The sequence below is a fragment of the Carcharodon carcharias genome, chromosome 8, assembly GCF_017639515.1.
Source record: "Carcharodon carcharias isolate sCarCar2 chromosome 8, sCarCar2.pri, whole genome shotgun sequence".
NCBI lineage: Eukaryota > Metazoa > Chordata > Chondrichthyes > Lamniformes > Lamnidae > Carcharodon > Carcharodon carcharias.
This window is the reverse complement of record NC_054474.1, coordinates 140,699,074-140,720,365: the sequence shown is the minus strand read 5'-3', so window position 1 is coordinate 140,720,365 and position 21,292 is coordinate 140,699,074. Positions and strand designations below refer to the sequence as shown.

At 42.6% G+C, this 21,292-nt stretch overlaps 1 protein-coding gene across 6 annotated transcripts in view; it reads right to left on the bottom strand.

Annotated features, from left to right (window-relative positions):
• slc31a2 (solute carrier family 31 member 2) overlaps nucleotides 1–21,292 on the bottom strand; it is a 95,362-nt gene that overhangs the window by 37,821 nt on the left and 36,249 nt on the right. The window contains exon 4 of one of the 6 annotated variants that reach the window (XM_041193140.1): nucleotides 12,180–12,405. The exons of 1 other annotated variant lie outside the window; for it this stretch is intronic. In XM_041193140.1, coding sequence (XP_041049074.1) covers nucleotides 12,318–12,405 — 88 coding nt within the window. In that variant the 3' untranslated portion in view covers nucleotides 12,180–12,317. Of the gene's footprint in view, nucleotides 1–12,179; nucleotides 12,406–14,862; nucleotides 15,491–17,814; nucleotides 18,974–19,323; nucleotides 19,359–21,292 lie in introns of those variants that run through there. 4 more of the 6 variants (XM_041193138.1, XM_041193139.1, XM_041193142.1 and 1 more) reach the window with 4 other exon arrangements.

Genomic DNA, 21,292 nt, shown 5'->3' with positions numbered 1-21,292 from the left:
AGAAATCTCAACTCGAGCCTTAAGACTTAAAAAAAAAAATTGGTTTGATGATACTTTGCTTTAATCCAACTCAATCTTGAGGCTTTTAACGCAAAGTGTTCAGCTCCAAGCACACATGACAATTTAGGGAAGAAAGCACATTAAAGCTCATGCACAAGTTCTTCATTGCACACAAGCATGTATAAAGATATGAATATTTCCATTCTTAGAATATTTATCTTAACCACATAAAACTTCCATACTCTAAACGCAACTTCAAGTAGCAGTGGGGGAAATAAAGCGATCTTTGAGATTTCCACCTACAGGGATGATCAAAACAAATGACTAAAGCTCACATTTCCTCTGTCTCTACCTGTCACTGCTTATTAACCCCCTGGGTACACCTCACCCCCCTCTCTCTCTCGATTCAGAACAAAAGCTTTAGTGACTTACAGCAATTTAATTTCTTTTTCACCTTTAAGTTATTTGCCAAAAATTCAATTGGGGATCTTTTGGGTCTCGACGCTAAATTTTTGTCTGCTGTGGCTGATGTTATGTTTATAGTCCGGCTACTATTATTGCTTTCTTAATAAAAATGGATCTCTCCCCATCTTTCACTACAATGAACACCAGGAAATGGCTGATATCGTTTTACCGCACCAGTTTTTCACTACACTGAACACTAGAGGCAGAATTTTCTGTGCCAACTGGGGTCGGGCGTGTTTGGCAGCATGAACGGACAATAGGGCGAGAAGGCCAAAAATGGGTTTCACAAGGACGTGAAACCAGTTTGCAATCATCCGCTCAGCCTGTCGATGGCGGGCCGCGTTTTCCACCATCTGACATCAGGAACCTCATTGTAATACATTTGCATATCATTATAAGTCCAGCTCAACAGAACCGTCCCGCCCACACTGGATCATCTGAGCATGCCAACATGACTGCAGTGTGATTCAGAACTGAGCATGAGTGGCATAGACCTGGTGAGCTGCACTTAGCTTGGGACTTTTGAGGTTTGTTTGCCTGCCTTGCTTCAGGCAGCACTCACAGTCATCAGCACCCCATCAGTCTTAGGGGAGCGCATGGTCTCCCCATGAGGCTAGCCGTAAGGCAGGGGTGGTTTTTCAATGGTTGCACGGCTATGGCTTGCTTGAGGAAGAGGGAGAAGTGGCCTAGGGCGAGGAAAGAAACTGCAGAACGAGAGCTGCACTGGGGAAGGGGGTATCCTAGGGTGTGTATGAGGACCCATGTTGATCTGTGCAAGAGGGCTGAGGAGGCAGTTTCCAGAGGAGATGAGACCAGGTGGAGATGTGAGAGAGTGAGTGCCAATGTCCCTCGAGCTGGCAGTGAGTGAGATGCCAGTCGATGTGCGATGGGCTTGAGTGTGAGTTTTAGAGTGATGAGATGGTTGCCATATCCTGGCTGCACGGATGAGATCATTCATCCTCTTTCTGCACTGGATAGCCAACCTCTTCCGTGCAACATTGGCACTGACCACCTCTGCCACCGCCCCCCAAGCCGGAGTGGTAACACTGATGGGTCTCCTTCAGCCAGAGCAGGGGTGGGCTCCAACAGTGTCCAGAAAGTATCCCAGGGATATGTCACTGAATCGGAGGGGATGTGCTCTTCTTGGCTTTTGGGGCCATGTCTTCACCAGCCCTCCTGGGCTGTAAGCACTGAGAGGTGCGCGCACGGCCACACTTCAAATATGACGCCTGGTGTGGCGCCCGCCAGCAAAACAGCATGTTTCCTGGGAATGCATGATTAATGAAGCAGGACTGGGACAATATGACATGAAAACCAGCCATTGTAGCCAGCGGGTAAAACATCTTTTTCCTTGTTCACTACCACATTTAGTGCAAACCTGGGAAGATTCCACCCGAGGAAACGGTCGATACTGTTTTACCGCACCAGTTTTCTCACCACACAGGACATTAGGAAACGGTCGATACCGTTGTACCACACCGGTTTTCTCAGAACTCTTTCTAGGAAATGGCCTTACTGTTTTACCGCACGGACATTTGTCACGCCTTTAGTTTACTCTGGAAACAATTACAATAATCCCTTACCCCTTGTTTACCCAAGGAACCAAACTGTACTCATGGTGCCACGCTACCTTTAGTTACTACACTCATAGACCCATACGCTGGTTGGGATCCTCAGATTGACCCACCGACTTCCTGTTTTGAATGCTGACTGCCCTATCTAATGGGTGGTAAATGAATCTACTCACCCGTCCTCTGCTGTCAACATTTGATCCAGTGCCAGTGTCCAATATTGCAAGGATTCTGCTGACTACGCCAAATTGCTGTGGTAAAAAGATGAAACCCTCAAATCTGAGAGTTTCCAGTAAGCAAAGGGTTTATTCAAGCATTTGCTGGGAGGACACAGCCTGATCCTCAGTGTGTCTCTCTGATACAAAGCCTGCAGAGCATATTTATATCTTTTAGTTGTCACATTTCATTACACTGCCTCATACAACCTCCAGTTACGTACATAATGAGCAGAATTATTTAGGCTGCAGATGTCTCTCTTATCTCACTGGGAGGCTGGGAAATGCCTCAGTTCTAATGCTTCCCAGTCTGTGCTCTTATCATACTAACATTTGTTTACTCATCCTGTTAAGTTTTAGGACTTGTGATTATTAGTTGGGTTTCCACAGCACCATACCCATCATGCCTATATGTTGGCTATATTTACCATCATGCTTAAAAAGAGCTCTCAGAATTACACTTAAAGCTATTAATGCTCATTCTACATTGGTCTACTTTTAAAGCTGTTAATGCACATCTTAATATCAGTTTTAATATTGAATTGTTATTCCAATTACCCCACTTCATCTGCATGTCGTAGATATTCTGTTGCTTTCTTCCCTTACAAAACCGCCTGAAGTGTCCTATCTTTCCACATAGGAAACACTCTGCACCCCCTACCAGGCAATCTCGTCTGTGCTTTTTTGCGCCGCAGCTTAAGCACCTCAAGGTGGCTGTCATAGGGTTTCCTGCCCTTTTAGCTGTTTTGGGGGCTTGAGTTGGCGGGGCTGCTGCCATTAGGCCTAAGCAGTTAGCAATCTTGTCTGAAACTTCAGTGTGTCAACGGATTTGAGACCAATTTCGCTCCCCAAGTTTGGCCTGTATTCAATTGCAGGGTCGTCCCTTGTCGACCAAAAAAAACTGACAGCTTTTTGTCGTGGACTCTGCCAACGTGCTCGTGAATAAGTTTGTCTGCAAGAGCTGGCTAACCCACACGGATCGATAAGAAAGGATTCGACAGGTTCCCCTGGTCTTTGGGATCTCTGAATCGCACACGCTTGATGACAAAATTCCGTTTTGGACTTAAGTATACATCAAACAATTTTAGGGCAGTTTTGAAGTCTGCAGAGGTCTCTTCTAACCCCCGTCTTGAGGGGACATTGTCGGTGATGGGCTCTATGGTGTAGAGGAATTAACTAACCTGGTGCTTCTGCTCTCTGGCATGCAAACCCATGCTCCTCAAGACGTTAAGAAGTTTTTTCTCCACAGCTCCCAACGTTGGCCTCTCTGTAGACCCTTGCAGTTGTTGAAAGCTGCAAAAGGAGCAGTGACTGCTCGATTGTTGCTGACATCGCGACTGACTTTCTGCACCTCTCAGGAAGTTAAGGTTTCAGATTCTTGCTACTGACAGGTTGTTGTCTTCCACTGTCTTGCCATGAGTGTTCTGTTGTTGACACCAAATCTCTGTTAGATTGGTATCACCACCTCTGCTACCATGTTTCATTTGTTGGTCTCATGGCCTCGTCTATACTGGGAAGATTTCCCTCTTACCATGAGTAACTCTGGCCCAACTCGGGTAGGTTACTTCAAAACTACTTTATTTATACTATATACATGAAGAGTTACTAGATAGGAACATCTCTATTGTGTACAGACTATTCTATCTACAGAGACTACAGAGTCTCTAGCACATGATTACTCGTGTCATGTGTACCATGAATCAGCAGTGACTAAATCATTACCATAACTATTAATCACTTGTACTACATCATCCATCTTATATTTAAATATTTCTCACTGCTCTGTCATTGACCCACCATTTCCTTTCAAGCTAATTAATATGGCTAGGTCCCCTTTCAATTCTTTTGAAATTGGTTGAATTCCCATTAAATACCTTTATTATACTTTGGGCCTAAATTTATTAGAAAGGAAAACAGAGAAAGAACATGCATCTGTATAAAGCCTTCTATAAACTTACAACTTCCCAAAGTCCAGCATCCCACAACTTCATGATCCAATGGAACTGGATACACAAACTCTCTCAATTGATTTGTTGCATGCCCTGTATTATGATGGAAAACTTGGGACCAAGTGACCACCATATGCAGCCTCAGTTAAATCTTACAATGCAACATGTCAGTTATTGTTTGGGGCTTTTTTTTGGTAATTTATACCATGCTCCCTTTGCAGCATTTTTCGCAATGCATTTGCTTCTGTGTAGGCCTTCCTCTTTGTAGATTTTTTTTTATCCTCTGCCAAAATTTTCTTGGTCACTGCTGACTTTAAAATATGAACTTACAAAAAGCTGAGGGTGGATATGCCTTTGAAGATATAAATGCCCTGCTGAATAGAAATGAGGAATAGAGCTTGTGAGGGGCCAGCAAGCCGGGGTGCAAACATCTTTGGCCAAACCTATTGCAAGCACGAGTTGAACTTGGACATGACAGAGTATTTTTGTCCTTCCTTCCCTCACAAGACAGGCTATCTCAAAGTTGTTCCACCTGCTGCAGCGTTATCTGTACACAACCCCTTAAACAAATTTCTCTCTTTTCTTACTTTGAAATCATAAGCGTACTCCTGTACTCAGATATTGGACTCGTTCCAAACTGCCCATGCCTGTACTTACATGTTAGCTCAGTCATTTAAAAAAGCTTTACTGGCACTGTGATTTAAGGGATTTTCCTCAGTCTCCCAATACATTCCCAGTAAAAAGTGTGCTGTCATAAATTTTAAGCAAAAAACAAACAAGTTTGCAGTCTTCCAAATTATAAAAGTGATTTTTCTCCCTCTTGTCTGGGATCCTTTTGAAAATGTACCTGATGGGAACAGTGGGCACTGGAGGCTCTGCATTTTTAGTCATTCCATAACAAAGAAACATTTCTTTGGATTTTGACCAGGTTTGAGAAGGAACCTTATCTCTTCCCACTCCTGATGGTTATCAATATTAGATGGAATCCATTTCTGTGTTTGATTACGTGTCCATAAACAGACTTGTAACTTCAACAAGTTAAATATTAATCAGACTTTAAACATACCATTTGGCAATAGGATAACTCATCTTTGCCATGTTTCTACATTGAGGGTGTAAGACCATATCCAGTGCTGTTATCAAACCAGCTGTTGAAACCATATAATGGCAGCAGAAGGAACCTGCCACCCAATTTCTCTGTGTGTAATGCACGTTCTCATTCACCTGAACAGGAGTTCTATGAACAAGTTTGGAAACCTTAGCATGCCCTTTGATCCTATGAGCTTCTGATCCATATTGTGTCCATCACAAAGTCATCACAATTCCACCTGTTGAACATTGCCCACTTCTACTTCAGCCCATCTGTCATTAAAAATTTCTGGACTTGACCACCCCAATTCTCTCCTTGCCAGCCTCCCATCCTCCACCCTTCATAAATACAACTTATTCAAAACTCCACCGCAATATCCCATCCCATCCCACCATAAATCACAGATGCCCATCATATCCATCTTTGTTGACTGGCATTGGCTTCCAATTCCCTAATGCTTCAAAATTAAACTTCCACTCTTGTCTTAAATCTCTCTGCTATCTTGTCCCTCCTTATCTCCCCCCCCACAAACACTCAATTCATCTGACTTGGTTTCCTGTACATCTCTCCATCTTGCAACTTGTGTCTTTATCCATCTTGGTCCAATCTTTGGATTTCCCACCGTAAGACCCCTCTGCCTATCCACCTCTCTCTTGTTCTTTAAACTCCTGAAAACACATGTCTTTGACCACGCTGTCAGTTATCCTCCTAATGTCTCCTATGGCTGAGTGTCTTTTTTTCCCTGTATCTCTATGAAGCATTTTGAGATTTTTTTTCCCCCACAGCACAAGTGCCACGGAGGTGCAAGTCACTGCTGTTAAATAGCCGGTACATGTTTTCTCATGGACAGATCATAAGAACCTTGAGTGTGAGTTCTAATTGTAATGCTGTGTATATTGTAATACCCAATAACTTTGCAATATTCCAGAAGTGTTGAAATAAGATTCTGCAAAACACAGACAGAAATGGTGCATAAGAGACAAATAATTTCTTTTGTACTAAAATAATTCTGCTTTCCTGGACTTCATGGGGTAATTTTGACTTTGTGCAACCATGTAAAGCAAGTGATAGCGAGTTGGCAGCTGGTTTACATCTCCCTTTATCCTCATTTCTATTGAGGTCAATAGAAATAAAAATCTGGAGATATGTGGACAAACTGCTGATTCATTATTACCTGCTTTACACTATTGCACAAATGCAAAACTACCCTCATGTGATGTTACCTTGCTGCTCTAGACTGATACATTGTTACTCAGCACAGGATTGCAGTGTGACAGTGAATGTGGTCCCTGTTGTATAATGTATGTGCCTGTATGCCATTGTAGCGTAAAGGTGCACAGCAGAGCAAGGGCTAACGTGGAATTGGAGAATAGCACCACCCACGGGTGATGTATAGAGTCAGAGAGTAATGCATGGAGAAAACAACTCGAGAGGACATTCTAGAAGCAGCTTAGCTGCATGGAGCAATAACATGCATGATATTAACCTGGAATCTGCATATAGTTCAAGACTACCAATAAAGCATTCATGTTTAAACATAAAAGTCTCCAGATTTAATCATTGAACACCTACAGCTGGCACCATAATACAACCTGGTGAGCAGCAGTGATATGAAAGGTGGCATTTTAAGCGATGAACCCAGAACAGTATCCCAAGGTATGAAAGATTGAAAAAGCAGCTGATGCCTGACTAGAAAGATGTGTGCCCAAGAAGAAAAATTGAAAAAACAGTTGAAGAGGCTTCAGTACAGACTTAGAAGTTGAAGAATCCACCGGAGTGGGTGGAAGTCCATTGCAAAAGCCCCCGAGTAACAGAGTTTAATAAGAAGAAAACAGCCTCGTCCGATCGCAAAGAAGGGTAAGCAAAAATTGCAAGACGCTGAATTAAGACACTCAACTCACAAGATGGTGAGCAAAATTATGAAAAAGGGGTTAATTACATTGTGGAATACAGTGGCAGCCCGAGAGGCCCAGCAGATTGCAGCAGTGGTGGCCATACTGCAATGAAGTTTCTTTTTAAAAAAGTGAAACAAAAGTTGGCTGGCAGAGTCAAGAGGAGAGAGTTGACAGTTCGTGGCTTTAAAAAAAAAGAGTGCATACCCACCAAAACTCTGGGCAGAATGCTCAACGTGGAAAGGATCTGCAGAGGTGAAAGACAAAAAGGGAAAGAACCACCCAGAAAAGAAGTTAAATAAAAATTGGCTGGCAGAGTCAAGAGAGAAACCTACAGAGCACTGTAGAACAAAAGGGAATAAGCATGCAGATTTTAAGAGAACCTTTTTGGTTGGGCTCCTGGCTTCCTGTATAGAAGAGAAGTTCTGTGAGTTGACAGCTCATGTGCACCCACTGAAACTCTGAGTGGGGCATCCAAATTGGAAAGGCCCTATTGAGGCAAAAGCAAAAAAGGGAAAGAATAGCGCAGAAAAGCAGTTTTAAGAAGGCCCACAATCGCCAGGGAGCCCACCAGAATTGTAAAAGCACGGGAAATTCAACAAAGAAAACCGACATCTGCAGACAGCCTGAGTGGGGAAAAAATTGGTTACTGTACTGACAGCCTTGAAGAGGCAACAACATTGAATGCTGTAACTACAAGAAAAAATCTGGCAATGGACAGAAAATTAGAAGAGATCCCAGAGAGAGGGCAACTCCCAATAAAGCACCAAGGGTGACAGGAGATGCCAGAGGGAGGGCGACAGAAAGCAGTGCAGAGTGAGCAGATGGCTGTGCATGAAGGAAAGCTATCTGAGGTAACTCAATAAAAAAAAGTAAAATAGGAATCAGAGCTGAACTGGAACATTTTAAGCACCAGGTTCAAGCTGGGTTTATGCCTTTGAAAATACACGACAGCTGAAGTCTTCAATGAGCCAAGCTGTTCGAAACCTGAACAATTTCAGAGATGACTCAAAGGAATCAGGAGGAAATAATGGACCCTCAATTGTTGGCAAATCAAAGCAGTTGGGAAAACTCAATCAGATGTACAGCCAGGCAGAAAAGGCATGCAAAGAACTTGTGACCCTGAAAGACTCCTTGAAGAATCAATATGTAGCCATGGAAAAATAAGAGGAACTAAAAAGGAAATTGAATATTACTTCAGAAAAAGCTGCATTAGAAATATCAGTAGCAACAAAACAATGCACTGATGCCCAGACTGAGTTGGCATGAGGTCAACAAGAAAATATACAGTTGAAAGAACAATTGATTGTCCTTAAAGATCAAATGCAAAAGGAATCTGTAACCATTCAGCAACATGAAATGAGGACTGTCTTAAGCAGTAGAATGGAGGCACAGAATAAACTCAGAGATTCTAGTGAATTACAGGAAAGCTCGATAAAACAAGTGAGCTTCACAAAGAAAAGGAAAACCTATTGAAAGACCTTCACACACTACAAGAATCCCTTAGCTCAATGTTTGCACCTCTGGATAATTATGCAGAGAAGCAAAATTAATTTATCATCATCGCTCTGAACAAACTGAAGAACCATTTGGCAGAGAAAACTCAGTAATGTTCCATATTCCAGGAGAAAGCTGGAAGTTATAAGAGATGAATGGAAGAGCTGAAGAAGCAGTCAAATGATAGTGAGGAGGCACTGAAAGGAAAAGCCATAGAACTTTCCAAGCTGTTAGCAGATAATGAAGCCACGAGTAGCACAATTGCAGAACTGAAACAAGTTAAGGCTTTGCTGGAATAGACCTAGCCAACAGCGAAAACAAAATGAAGCACAAGGACAAAGTTATGCTGCTGACAAAGAAAAAAACAGAAGTAAGATTGGAAAATGTAAATCCAACACTGAAGCACAACAAACTAGAAGAAAGAACACGATGTCTCAGACATGCTGAGAACCATTGAGCAAAATTAAAAGATTCATAAGCTTGTAAAACAACTTGAAAATAAAACGGCAAACAAATTTTGGATGAAATTGTGAAACAAATGGAAATTAAGGTTCCATTTGCAAAACATATATGTCCAGCAAGAACATGGCGGACAACATGGCAAAAGTAAATTCGAATCCACTGTAAGAATTAACGGAGTGCATATTCTGTTCAGAAGGAATGGGACAAACACACTGTGTTCGAAAAAAGTATACAGGTTGTTAGAGAAATGCAACTTGAAGGAGCGCAATAAGTGAATCAAATGGAGATAACCAAGTACCAGAAACAGAGTACTACTAGCCTTGCTCTAAATGTGACAGACCAAGATGTGGAAGAACTGTGAAGCCTCAAGACCATCTGAATTTATGAAGTCAGAGATTTGAGGAGAAGGAAAAGGCATAGCAAGTAAAGATTGTATTATAATACTCCATAGGAAGGGAGTAAAGTTTTCTTTGGAGAAAGGGTCATGTTGGATGATGTGCATGCCTGCATGCCATTCTAACGTATAGGTGTTCGGCACACCAAAGGTTAGTGTGGGACTGAAGAATAGCACCGCTCATGGTATGGTGTATAGAGTCACATGGTAATAGACTGAGAGGGTAGAATCAAACAATCTAGAAGCAGCCTACCTGCATGGAGCAGCACCATGCATGATAGTAACCTGGGATCTGTATATAGTTCAAGATTACTAATAAAGAGTTCATGTTTAAACATACAAGTCTCAAGATATCATCAGTGAGAGACACCGTAGCTGGCACCATAACACAACATAGTACTCAGCCGTGGTAACATAACTTGGTGATCAGCAGTGAAAATACAACAGCACATGTGATATATTTTCACATAACAATTAATTTCTAGCTCTTTACAAATAACATAATATAACACCTTGCATGGTTTATTTATGTTCTTTTGTCATATTTGGATTGTCCATTTGATGCAAAACTGCTGTAAGTAAAACTCTCATTAATGATGCCATCCTTTAATTAGGTTATCACACTTCTGGGGAAGCAGTAATTGTTAAATAAGTGAGTTCTCAAGTCATTACAGAATGCTCAGATCTTAGTTCCATATCTCAGGCTGAAGTATTAATCTCAGCCATGCTGCTATGGTTTAGAGTAGACCAGGTGCAGGACTTTTTCCTCCATACTCTAAGCGCGGTGATAGGTGGGACAAGCAGAGTACTTCTTGTCAGCTGCAGTGGTGGGTTTTTGCACCGTATTGTCCACTTACAACCCCATTAAATGCGCGTCAGCAGGAAACATGTTGCATCGTGGGTGGGCAGCCTCTGATTTGGCTGCCCTGCCGTGACCTCAGCGGATTGTTGCCCTGGGCACCATATTTAAAGCACAGCCCCACACACAGCCTTCTCAATATCTTCATCCCAGGACTGCACCAGAAGAGAAGTGGCTTCCAAAGGAAAGAAGTCTGCAGCGCCCAAGTTTATCGACACCTCGCAGGGCTGCTTTCTGGATGGCGGGATATACTCTATCCCCGTGATGGGCAGAGGAGGTCCACAAACCTTTCCACTTTGTCCAGGAGGTGGTGTCCACAGTGGTGAGTGCTAACACTGCACAGAAGAGGTCAGCAATCCCGTGCCAAAAGAGGATGATTGATCTCAACCAGTATGCTAGGGTAAGTCAACTAGGTCCTCACTCTCAACTCGCTCACTCACAAGCCCACCAGACATTTGCAGGACAATTCTCCACAGGGATTTCACACATTGCCAGCTCAAGGTCATCATTATGCACTCTCTCACATCTTCACACCTCCATCTGGGCTCATCCTGTGTTGTTTGTGTCCTCATCCCGTGCACAGCTCCAACCTCCATCCACACAAGGAAGGCATCCTTATCCTCTGCCTTGGCATGTGTCCTGCTCTCAATCTCTCCATCTGTCTTTATGCAGGACAAGCTTGCTCACAATAGGAGGGACAGGTCCCAGACCGGTGGAGGAACGGCAAAGATAAAATCCCTCACTCCCTTTGGGGAGTGGGCTATTGAGCAGGATGGAGAGGACTGGCACCACTCATGTGGCGACAAGTGAGGTTGGTGGTACAAGCCCAAGTGAAGATCCTGCACCAGCTGGTGCTCAGACCATGAACTTGAGTCCATTGTCCTGTTTTCGAGTTGCTTGCCATGTATTAGTTATCTCTGCTCTGTCATCAGGCAGGTCTTTCATTCTATGAGACCATCTCCGAGCTCGTGCACTCCTTTCTGCCTTGCACTTTGCAGACTGTCCGAGTATTGCAGACTTACCTCTGCTAAGCTTACTAATAAGTGTGAGCACCTTCCCACCTCAATGTGCCAGAGATCTGCTCATTGTAGCCACATTATTGTCCTGAGAGCATCATTGCACCTTCTCTCAGCTGCATTTTGTGGTCGCCGCGTGGGCGTCATCAGCCATGTCCTTAGTTGGGTATCTTTTGTCACAGATGACCCAACCCTAGATCCTGTGTGGTCCCTCGAAGATGTTCAGATCTCAGATCTCCTCGCGATATAGGAATCATGGCTGCTTCCCAGCTATCTTGTACAAACCTGCATGCTGTGTCTCTGGTCACAGAACAGCTGCATACTGAGCGAGTGGAAAACTTTCCTGTTGATCTATCGGAGTGCCTGTTGATGAGGAGCTTTTATGGCCACAGGAGCGCAGTCAATGGCACCCTGCATCTGTGGAAACCCGGAAATAGCTGCAAAGCCCACTGCTCTGGTGTGCTGGCTTGTTTGATCACTGTCAAAGTTGATGTAATTCTGGGCCTTGGCAAAAAGGGTGTCTGTGACCTCCTGTATGCACTTGTAGATGGAAGTTTGAGAAATGCCACAGAGATCCCCAGTGGAGCCCTGGAAAGAGCCACTCGCAAAGAAGTTAAGAGTGGTGGTGACTTTCAGAGCCACTGGCAAAGGATGTCCTTCCAGTCCCCGTGGTGTCAACTCCTGGAGAATGGGACAGATGTGAGCCAACAGATCCTTGAACATGCGGAGGCGTCAGTGACACCGTCTCTTGTTCTTCTGCAGAAAAAAACAGGCATGGTCTGTAGACCCTCATTCTTGGAAGGGACCTACATGCAGCATTACCCTGAGCCTCTGTGTCTGGAGGGGGTCCTGCTGCCCCTTGCTCATCAAGGTGAAGCTCCTCCCTTTGGTGAGCCTGGACCAGCTGTCACAATCTTCGCCACTTTCTCTCCTGCCTGTATGTGATTAGACAAGCTGCAATGAATGCAGCCTCCATCCTCCTGAAGGTCTCCTCTCTGCAGGTTCAATGAGAGAAGACATCAGTGAACATCAGCCTCCAAATGTCTTATTTCTGTCGATCACTAGTGAGTGACTGTGGGTTCAAGGGTTTGGTACCAGTTTTGGCACCTATTGCCCACTGAAATCCTGGGCAGCACAATGTCCATTTCATGGAGAACACTACCTCTCCCCCTCTGCATTCCCTCCCCCTGCCCTCCCCCTCCCACCACTTTCACATGACTGACTTCATTGAGATTGCTTTGGTCAAGCGCTCGGATGTGCTGCTTATAAGACTACACTTGTTGGAATCCAGATGAGAGCAAATATTTAGTGGGGGAGTGAGATTATTTTTGGGGGGGCTGAAGGTGAAGAATATGTGAACCTGCCAACGCATCAGGTTTCAGGATGCTGGTGCTGAGCTTTCACTACCAACCTGGACCCTAACTGCGTGTGTGTGGAAACCCCTCCCATCGTCCTGGAGGAGCATAATGTTCAGGTTTCCCTCCCTCAAATCACTCTTGCATCTACCCCTGTAATCCTTAATCCCATTGTGATGTTGGTGGATATCTCTATGACCACCTGGATCATTTGAGGTGGATGTGCCTGTGCCCCATGTGGACCTTACCCCTCTTCATCCTGAGGTCCATTGCACAGTGACATATAGAGATCACCCCCTAACCCACGTGGGACCTTTTGAGTGCCACTACACTACCTTGACCCATCCACAGGCTGCAGATGCCTCCCTTGTGAGTGTGCCATCCATAGCCCAGTATTATGCCAGAGACCCCCTAGACTGATGCCCATGAATTTAGTACCGTAACCTGCACACATGCTGGGCATAACTGGACTGATATTACATCCCCCTACCTGGACTGGGACCAGGACAGTCTCTGCAAGCTCAACAATTTAAACTGAAGTGTTTCTTCATCCCCTGAATCTTCCATTCTGGCCCCGACTCGCTTGTGTCCTTCTGTAAGAGACTTTCTCCCCATTATGGATGCTTTCCACCCTCCAACCCCCACCCACTGACTGCCCCTACACCCCCCCTTCATGTGTCTGAGTGCAGCTTTCCCCATTCTCCCTCCACTGCACGCCGCGCCCCCCTCTCCCCCCGCCACCCGCCCCCCCCAACCACTCCCCTACTACCCTCCCGCAGTGAAGGCTTTACCATTCAGCCCCTTCCCTTGCCTCTGTCAGGTCTTCCCTGCCCTCCCCCCACCCACCACCCACCACTACCCACTGAGCCCTCGTCCTGCTGCACTTTACAACCTACCCCACCTTACCCCAAGACCGGTAGATAGACCCTTTCCTGTGAAAACCCCCTGAAAGTGGTGTGGTGCTGCCCGGGATGCTTGGAGCGGAATCCGAGGTGCCACAAGAGTTGTGCAATGCAAGGTTGGCAAACGGGCCTCAAAGTCACGAATGAAGTGCAGGTTGCCAGGTGCACATTGCTTATATAGGGTTGCGAACACCGCCGGTCTAATCAGATGCTGGCATGACCTATCCAGCATGGGGGGGGGGGGGGGGGGCGGGGGGGGGGGGGTGTCCTTTATAATAAGTAATAACGACATTCAAATCTACTCAAATTGCATTCCTGACATGGCACAATGGGAAATGTGCACTCCCATTAAGGTTGAGAGGGGACGAACAGAAATTGTTTCCACGGCGACTTACAATCGATTTTTCCGGTCCTACAATACTTTCCGTCCCTGCCCATCATGATGCCTGCTGCAGGAGGGAGCTAAAAATCCCACCCCAGGTTTTTCTTCAGACAAGGGAGGGCTTCCCTTGTCCATCTCCCATTATCTAATTTTTTGCAGTAATGGTGAGAGAGGCCTGAGAGTAGGCTCTTCAACTGCATCCATTATATAACAGTGGAATTGCCTAAGTGAAAGGAAAGAGAATATTCCAAAAAAAGATTAAATATAATCCTGAAAACATGCAAATATATCATCTTAATTATAAATGCAACATGGTCTTTGTACCAGCACTTTCCAAAATGTATTTAAATTGTTTACCAAGAAAGAGTAGGTAGAATAGAGTTAGACCATTTAGTGAATGCCAAAAGAGATAATAACTTTAATGAGTTATCAATAATCATTAATAGTCCAATATTTTACCAGTGCCTTCAACTTAATATTTCCCCAGCACAAAAGAATGGTTCACTTTAAAAAGCAAATAGATACAGAAATGTCACTAGCGAAATTTAACATTGGCCTTGATTATGTTTACCAGTGTTATATGTGAACCACAGGGCTTTCCTGTTTGTTCAGAAGAACAAGTTAGCACAGGCATGTACCATAAGCTTAATCTTGTCAGGGATTGTTTGAAACGCTTAGAATTTCCTTTTCCCTCTCAACAGTTGCTGGCCCGCAAACAGTTCTAAACTAACTTGTGTGATAATGAGATAAGGTTTATGTGCATACTTGAAATACAAATGCATGTACCGTGCACTGACTGCAAACTAGAAATTATTATTTTCCATACTTTTATTGAATCTTAAATACATTCAGAAAAATTCAAATAGTCATTTTTGTGACCAGGAGTGTTAAGAAGGTGAAAATGCAATACAAATCATCATTGTACATTAGAAAAAAACTGAGCAGTTTGGATGTTCAAAACCTGAATTCTGTGATTTCATGTTACAGTTTAGCTTTTGTCAACTAGAAAATGCAAATTGTATAGAGTTGGAAACCTCCTATTACCAACATTGAATTAACGTATAATCTTAAGTTCTCCTCTATCATACAAAACAACTCAAAAATGGTAGTTGTATGGCTGTTCTTTGGTAAAATGGTTAACATTTTGTTTAGTACAGTAGTATTCAATCTCATTTGACTTTCATGATTTCATGGTACAAAAAATTGCATGCACACAGTCCAATAATGCAAATCACAGTACAAGTACTTCTTCCCAATGTCTCGTTCTGGAAGTGGAGCTGTGTTTAAACTGGTCAAATAAAGGTTAATCACTACAGCAAAGCAAATTGGCAAAATGGGAGTGCTTGTTAACTTCAAAAACCACAAAATACTGCCTTCCTTTCTTTTTTGATATATGTTCGTTGATAACCTAAACTGTGATGGAAGCACATTAAGCTTGACCCTGGAAAATAAAAAAAATACATTTCAAGGTAGTTTCTCTTTTAATGATTACGGTAGTTCAAGCCTGCCTTGGCCTATCCCCGTCTCTTGCACATTTATACATGTGAACAAGTGGGTTCATTGTTATATTTTTAAAACTATAGTTTTCCTTGGCAAGCTGTTAGCAATAGAATTTGTGATTCTTCCACCCACCATTACCAGTTAATGCATAAATTCAATCTCACATTTCTTTTCTTCAAGTCCAACATTTCTTGGCAGAACAGCTTCTCACAGCTATAAAAAGTGCACTGTTCATGAGAGAATGTTTGCAAAGTTGTTCCATTCTATATTTACAAATATACTAAATGCAGCACGGTGACATTTGCAAGTGATCTCACCACAATGAAAATATATCATTCTTCTAGGTTTTATCTCGCTCCCCTACCAAAACAAAATTTAAAAAATTGCCCTGAAAATATTTTTGCTGGTTGGGCAGCTAGTCGACAGAGAACATAGTTAAAAGTTAGAGCCCAGGCCTTTCAAGGGTGAAGTTTGGAAATGTTTCCACAGCAGTCTGGAACACTCTTCCACAAATGGCAATTGATGCTTTGTCAGTTTTACATCTTAGATTGATTTTTGTCAACCAAGATATATGAGGCAAAGAGATCTGTATGAAGTCAGGCTGCAGATCAGCCATATTCTCACTGAATGGTGGAAAAAGGCTATAGGGACTTAAATAACTTACTACTGTTCTGGTGTCCTGAAAAACTTTAAACCATGCATTAGACTTCTTCACAATCAGCATTTAAAATGCCTAAAGGTATTAAAAATCTGAATACAATTGGGCATCTGTTGCATCTTGAAAGACAAAGGAGTTTAAAGCTGCAGTTTAAAAATGTATTATAAACTTTGCATAAAAATACAAAAATTACAATATGAACTATTTGCATGTTTTAAGTTGTAGTGAGAGCCAAAAGCGACATTAAATTTCTCGTACTTTGGCACTATTTTAGTTCTGAGAACGTTCTTGGATAACAGCAGATGAAAGATTAAGCAGGCTGCAGTAATTAGGTATATTAAGTTATTAGGGGGATGGGGATTGATTCTGCAGAAACAATTAAAGTATTCTATCTGAACTGCCCACTTGATTTAAGCCCCTTGAATGTCTGGAATTTACTGTACCATTTGTACCAGCAACATGGTTGTCCCACTAAGAATTTTGCAAGTGAAATTAGGGAAAAAGAAGAGAAAGGCAGACAATATCTATAGGCACGAATGCAGCTTATATTACTGTTGCCAAATTTAACATATTCTCCAGAGCAGACTGGTTCAAGTTCAGCTGACTTTTCAGATGCAAAATTTCTTGGAATTTAAAAGCATTGTGTTCATTTTTGATTCCAAATTTAATGTTTCCAATTGATGCGACCATCATTTGGTGTTTAGTCTTCATTCATCTATTTGTTTAAAGTTACAAAACTTGTAACTACAAGCCCAGTTAGTATCATTAATCATTTGAGCTCACAAACGTGTCTGTGCACATGCAGGCATATTTGAATTGTAATAATAGATTTGGTTCAGTTGTTGTTGCATTCCAGCACTGCCTTTACTATTTTTAAATTTAATCTCTGAAAGAAACACTTGTGTTTAGAGGTTCAATACACTTTCGATATGCGTTCTGGGAATTCCTGCAATTAGCCTGTATGTAATGATTCACGGGTAGATATTTTCCGTCCGTTCGGGGTGGGAGGGGGCTTTGTGCAGGAGCAGGTGTGGTTGGGTGCGCCTCTGATCGGTGCCCCCAGATGGGGGCACGCCACCATTTTAAGTGGGCAGGCCAATTAAGGCCCGTCCAGCGTGACGTCCGCCAGGAAGCGCTATGCGCTCCCTGTGCAGGCGGGGGGTGATTCCCTGAGCTGAGAGTGCGCTCTTTCACGCATGTGCATGGAAGAGCGCACTCATCTCCCTGAGGCTAAGTGCTGCCTCAGGGAGATCGGCTCCAAATTAAAAATTGTTATACAAATGATAGAAAAAATTCCCTGACATGTTCCCTCATGTGACACTGTCACATGAGTTGGGTTTATTGAAACCTTTATTAAAAATTTAAATACGCTCACGAAACCTCATCACGCCTGTGGATGAGGTTTCTTGCTTTTTCTGAAGCCTGCCAGGGCTCCCGGTCTGCCCGCCAACCTTAAGATTGGATGGGCAGGTCCATTAATGATAATTACTTTTTCAATGGCCTCAATAGGCCATTGACAGGCCAGCGGGCACACAGCTGGCTAGGCTGCGCCCCCGCCAACCTGAAAATGGAAATGAAGCGGGGTGTCATTGGGAGTTCCACCCGACGTCATTCTGTGTCATTTTATGCTTCGGCGAGTGGGCCCCGCCCCCGCTTGCCAAGCAGAAGATCCTGCTCAGATTATTGGGATGTGTCACTAGGCTAAGTTAATTTGAGTATTTTTATAACATTTTATACTTGATGCATAATAACATGCGGGGACAGTTTCACTAAGAACTGTGCCTCTTTAAACGGTAGCATTTGACTGTTCAAAAGCCAGTTTATGTCCACATGTGTAACAGAGATGATCTGTGTTGTTGGTGATTGAAGAGCGAGGGTGGGGGGAAGGTGGGGAGGGCATTGCAGTGGGGGGCTTATTTTTCCTATGTCTGTGCATAGGGAAACAAATAATCAGCAGCTCCACAAGCTGCAGAAATGAGGTTTAATAATATAACACACCCATAAAGAGATGTATGGAACAGTACTGAAACTCCAATATTTCTGTCTACATTTTATGTATTTGAAAGGTAACAATCTTCAGTCAAGAAGTCTAGTATCATATCAGTTTCCAGGCAACCTTGATCAATTATGATCTTGTATTACAAGTGTCAACCACTCTGTCCAGATGTTAACAGTTTTTCATCATGTTTGATCAAATTTAAAATTAACAGCATATTAAACTTGTATAAGCTATAAAATCAATGTTTTTTGATTCCTGTTGGTTTAATAAACAATTCATTTGTGCTCTGTGCAACATATACTTAGCACCTATTATTTACAGTCAGTCACCAAATCTGCATTAGGTAGAAAGTCATGTTTCCACACACACACAAAGTTGAAATCATGCAGAGCAATAGTCACAGGGAAAACCAGTATATGGCTTGTATATGGCTTGTTTCAACATACTTCTGTGTGCAAAATTATGCAGTGTGTAGAAGACATCATTCTTCTGAGGCTAGGATAGATGATGACCCAGTCCAGCAGTTTCTCGCAGATCATCTCTGCACTGTAATTGTTCCTGTTCTGAATGAAGAGTTCCAGGAGGGCATCATTGCCAGTTAACATCGATTAATCAATGGGTATGCCAGGAAATACCCAATTCCAGCCCCTGCAATTATACTTAGGAAGACCCATACGTTGTAGGACATGACGCAAAGCATCAATAAGTAGCTGAGGATAACCTGGATAATGTGCAAAAGAGACCGGAGCACATAGATCCAAATCCACCTGCAATTATTTAATAACACAGCAGTGAATTTGTCTTTTTTAAAAAGGCATACCTATAGTAAGCTCTTTCTACCTCTCAGGCTGTAATCCATTTGAATCCTGTTTGGCACCAATTTTCCAGCCTATGTGTGACAGCTGACTTGAATTTTGTTGCTTCCGAACTGTACAGATACATAGAGGTGGCAGGGGTTCAGGCCAATCTTTGTCTCTGGCTTGGGTGCATGTCTGGACAATATATCCTTCACTTTCAAATTTTAACATCAAAAACAAACTAAATTTTCATTCACTGCTGATAAAGGGTTTCTGCATTTTGAAACAGGCAATTGATTTTACTGGAGGCTTTTATGTGGGTAAAATGATACAGCCATGTGCTGGGGAGAATTACCTGCAACAGTAAGATGTGAAAGGAAACCACTAGAAATCAATTCCCATCAAATTAAGTCTGACTACAGCAAATGCAAGTCACCAATTAAAGTTAAGATTTTAAAAATCTTTCAGCAGCAGATACAATATGTGACATCATGGTATGATTATGTCAATCAGGCTTATCTAGCTAAACACAATCATAAATGGTAGGGAGTTGCAAGACTTCCTTCGGCTAAAAACCTTCTAAAGATCATGATAATGCTACAGTTTTTTCACTTTCTATAACTTAAGAGGGGAGAGTATTTGTTTGTGTAGCTCAGTTTTAAGTGCTATCTTGCTGTTTGATTGTGGGGGGCATCGTGACAGGGACTAGTCTTGTCTGCCAAATGCTGACAATACACATTTTTGCAGTGAGAGTCACTACATCATGTTCAGGGGTGGGGACCCTGGCATATTTCTTACTTTCCTATCTGAGTTCTTTCCTTTGATTTCTATCCAGTGATAACTGCTGGTCATGCACCCATGTGGACAATAAGTGAATCCACAATTAGGTTCAGTTATAATGTACCTCTCATCAAATAACCAACGCACGCTCATCATTTAGACTCAAATATAGGAATACTAATGAAGCATGTAAAAAAGTCAGGAACCAAACAGACAACTCAGCATACCAAAGCTCATTTCTCTGGCACTCTTGGTACTCTCCCACCTTACGATGCATAAAGAGTAGCTCCTTAACTGAGATACCAAAGGATGCCTGGCACCTACAGAACGTAGCAAGGATTCAATGCTTTGAGGAAGACAGCAAAAGAAAATGGTGCTAAGAGGTAAAAAAACAACTGCATCAAACTCTTAACCTAAATGAATATCCAGAAACCCACATAGTTAAGGATCTTATACACGCTGATGAAACTGTATCATTTAACCAACGAGACTGTGAAATGTTCAAACTTGTTATTCATTTACACTACAGCTATTTTTGGCTTCCTTGCATTGCTTGATGTAATTTTTAGTCAGACGCAGGATTTTGAAAGACTTACCTCCAGTGTTGATTCTATTTGCTTAATTTCATAATTCAGTCCTGTCTCTATTTAATTACTTAGAATATTTCTCATCTGTTCTGAACCCCACATGCTCAGTTTAAACTGGTGGATTCACATGTTGTGGTTTTTGCTTCCAACGTACCAGAAGATAAATTGTTCCCTTTATCCTGGATGAAGTTTAATTGCTTTTATAATTGTGTTAACTTTAAACATGTGACTATATCAATACAAGTTATTCTTGTTGCCTGACAAAGTGGCAGATTTGTGCGAAATTTTCTGAAATCAACCCCTTTGAAATGCAGTTTCATAATGACAGTATAGTAGTTTCAGAGCAGGAACAATGACACACTCCCACCATGTGAGTCCAACCACAGCTTCTCCCCTTTTTAAATGTGAAACACAATGGGAAAGCTGCAGTACAGGACGCTCACATTGTTGAAAAAAGACAGAACATAAGTTTTGTCAGATTGTGGGGCTTATATGATAATGGATGTTGGTGATTGGGTGAGAGGTTATTTCCCTTGTCATTTTTTTAATAGGTTACCTGAGTTGCGAGTGACATTATTACATTAATAAGAATAAGTTCATGTTCTCTCCTGGCCGGCCTTCCACATCTCCATGAATTTGACCTCATCATAAGGTCTCCTGCTGTATTCTAACTCTCACCATGTCCCAGTCACCCATCGCCACCATTCTCGCTGATGTTCAGCGGCTCCTGGTCTAGCAATGCCTCTATTTTAAAATTCTCTTCCTTGATTTGAAATATTTACCCCATCCCTCTCTCTGTAATCTCTTCCAGTCCAACAACCCTCTGAGATCTCTGTGCACCTCTAACACTGGCCTCTTGAGAACTCCTGATTTAATCGCTCCGTCATTAATGATCGTGCTTTCAGCTGCTTGGACTGTTAAG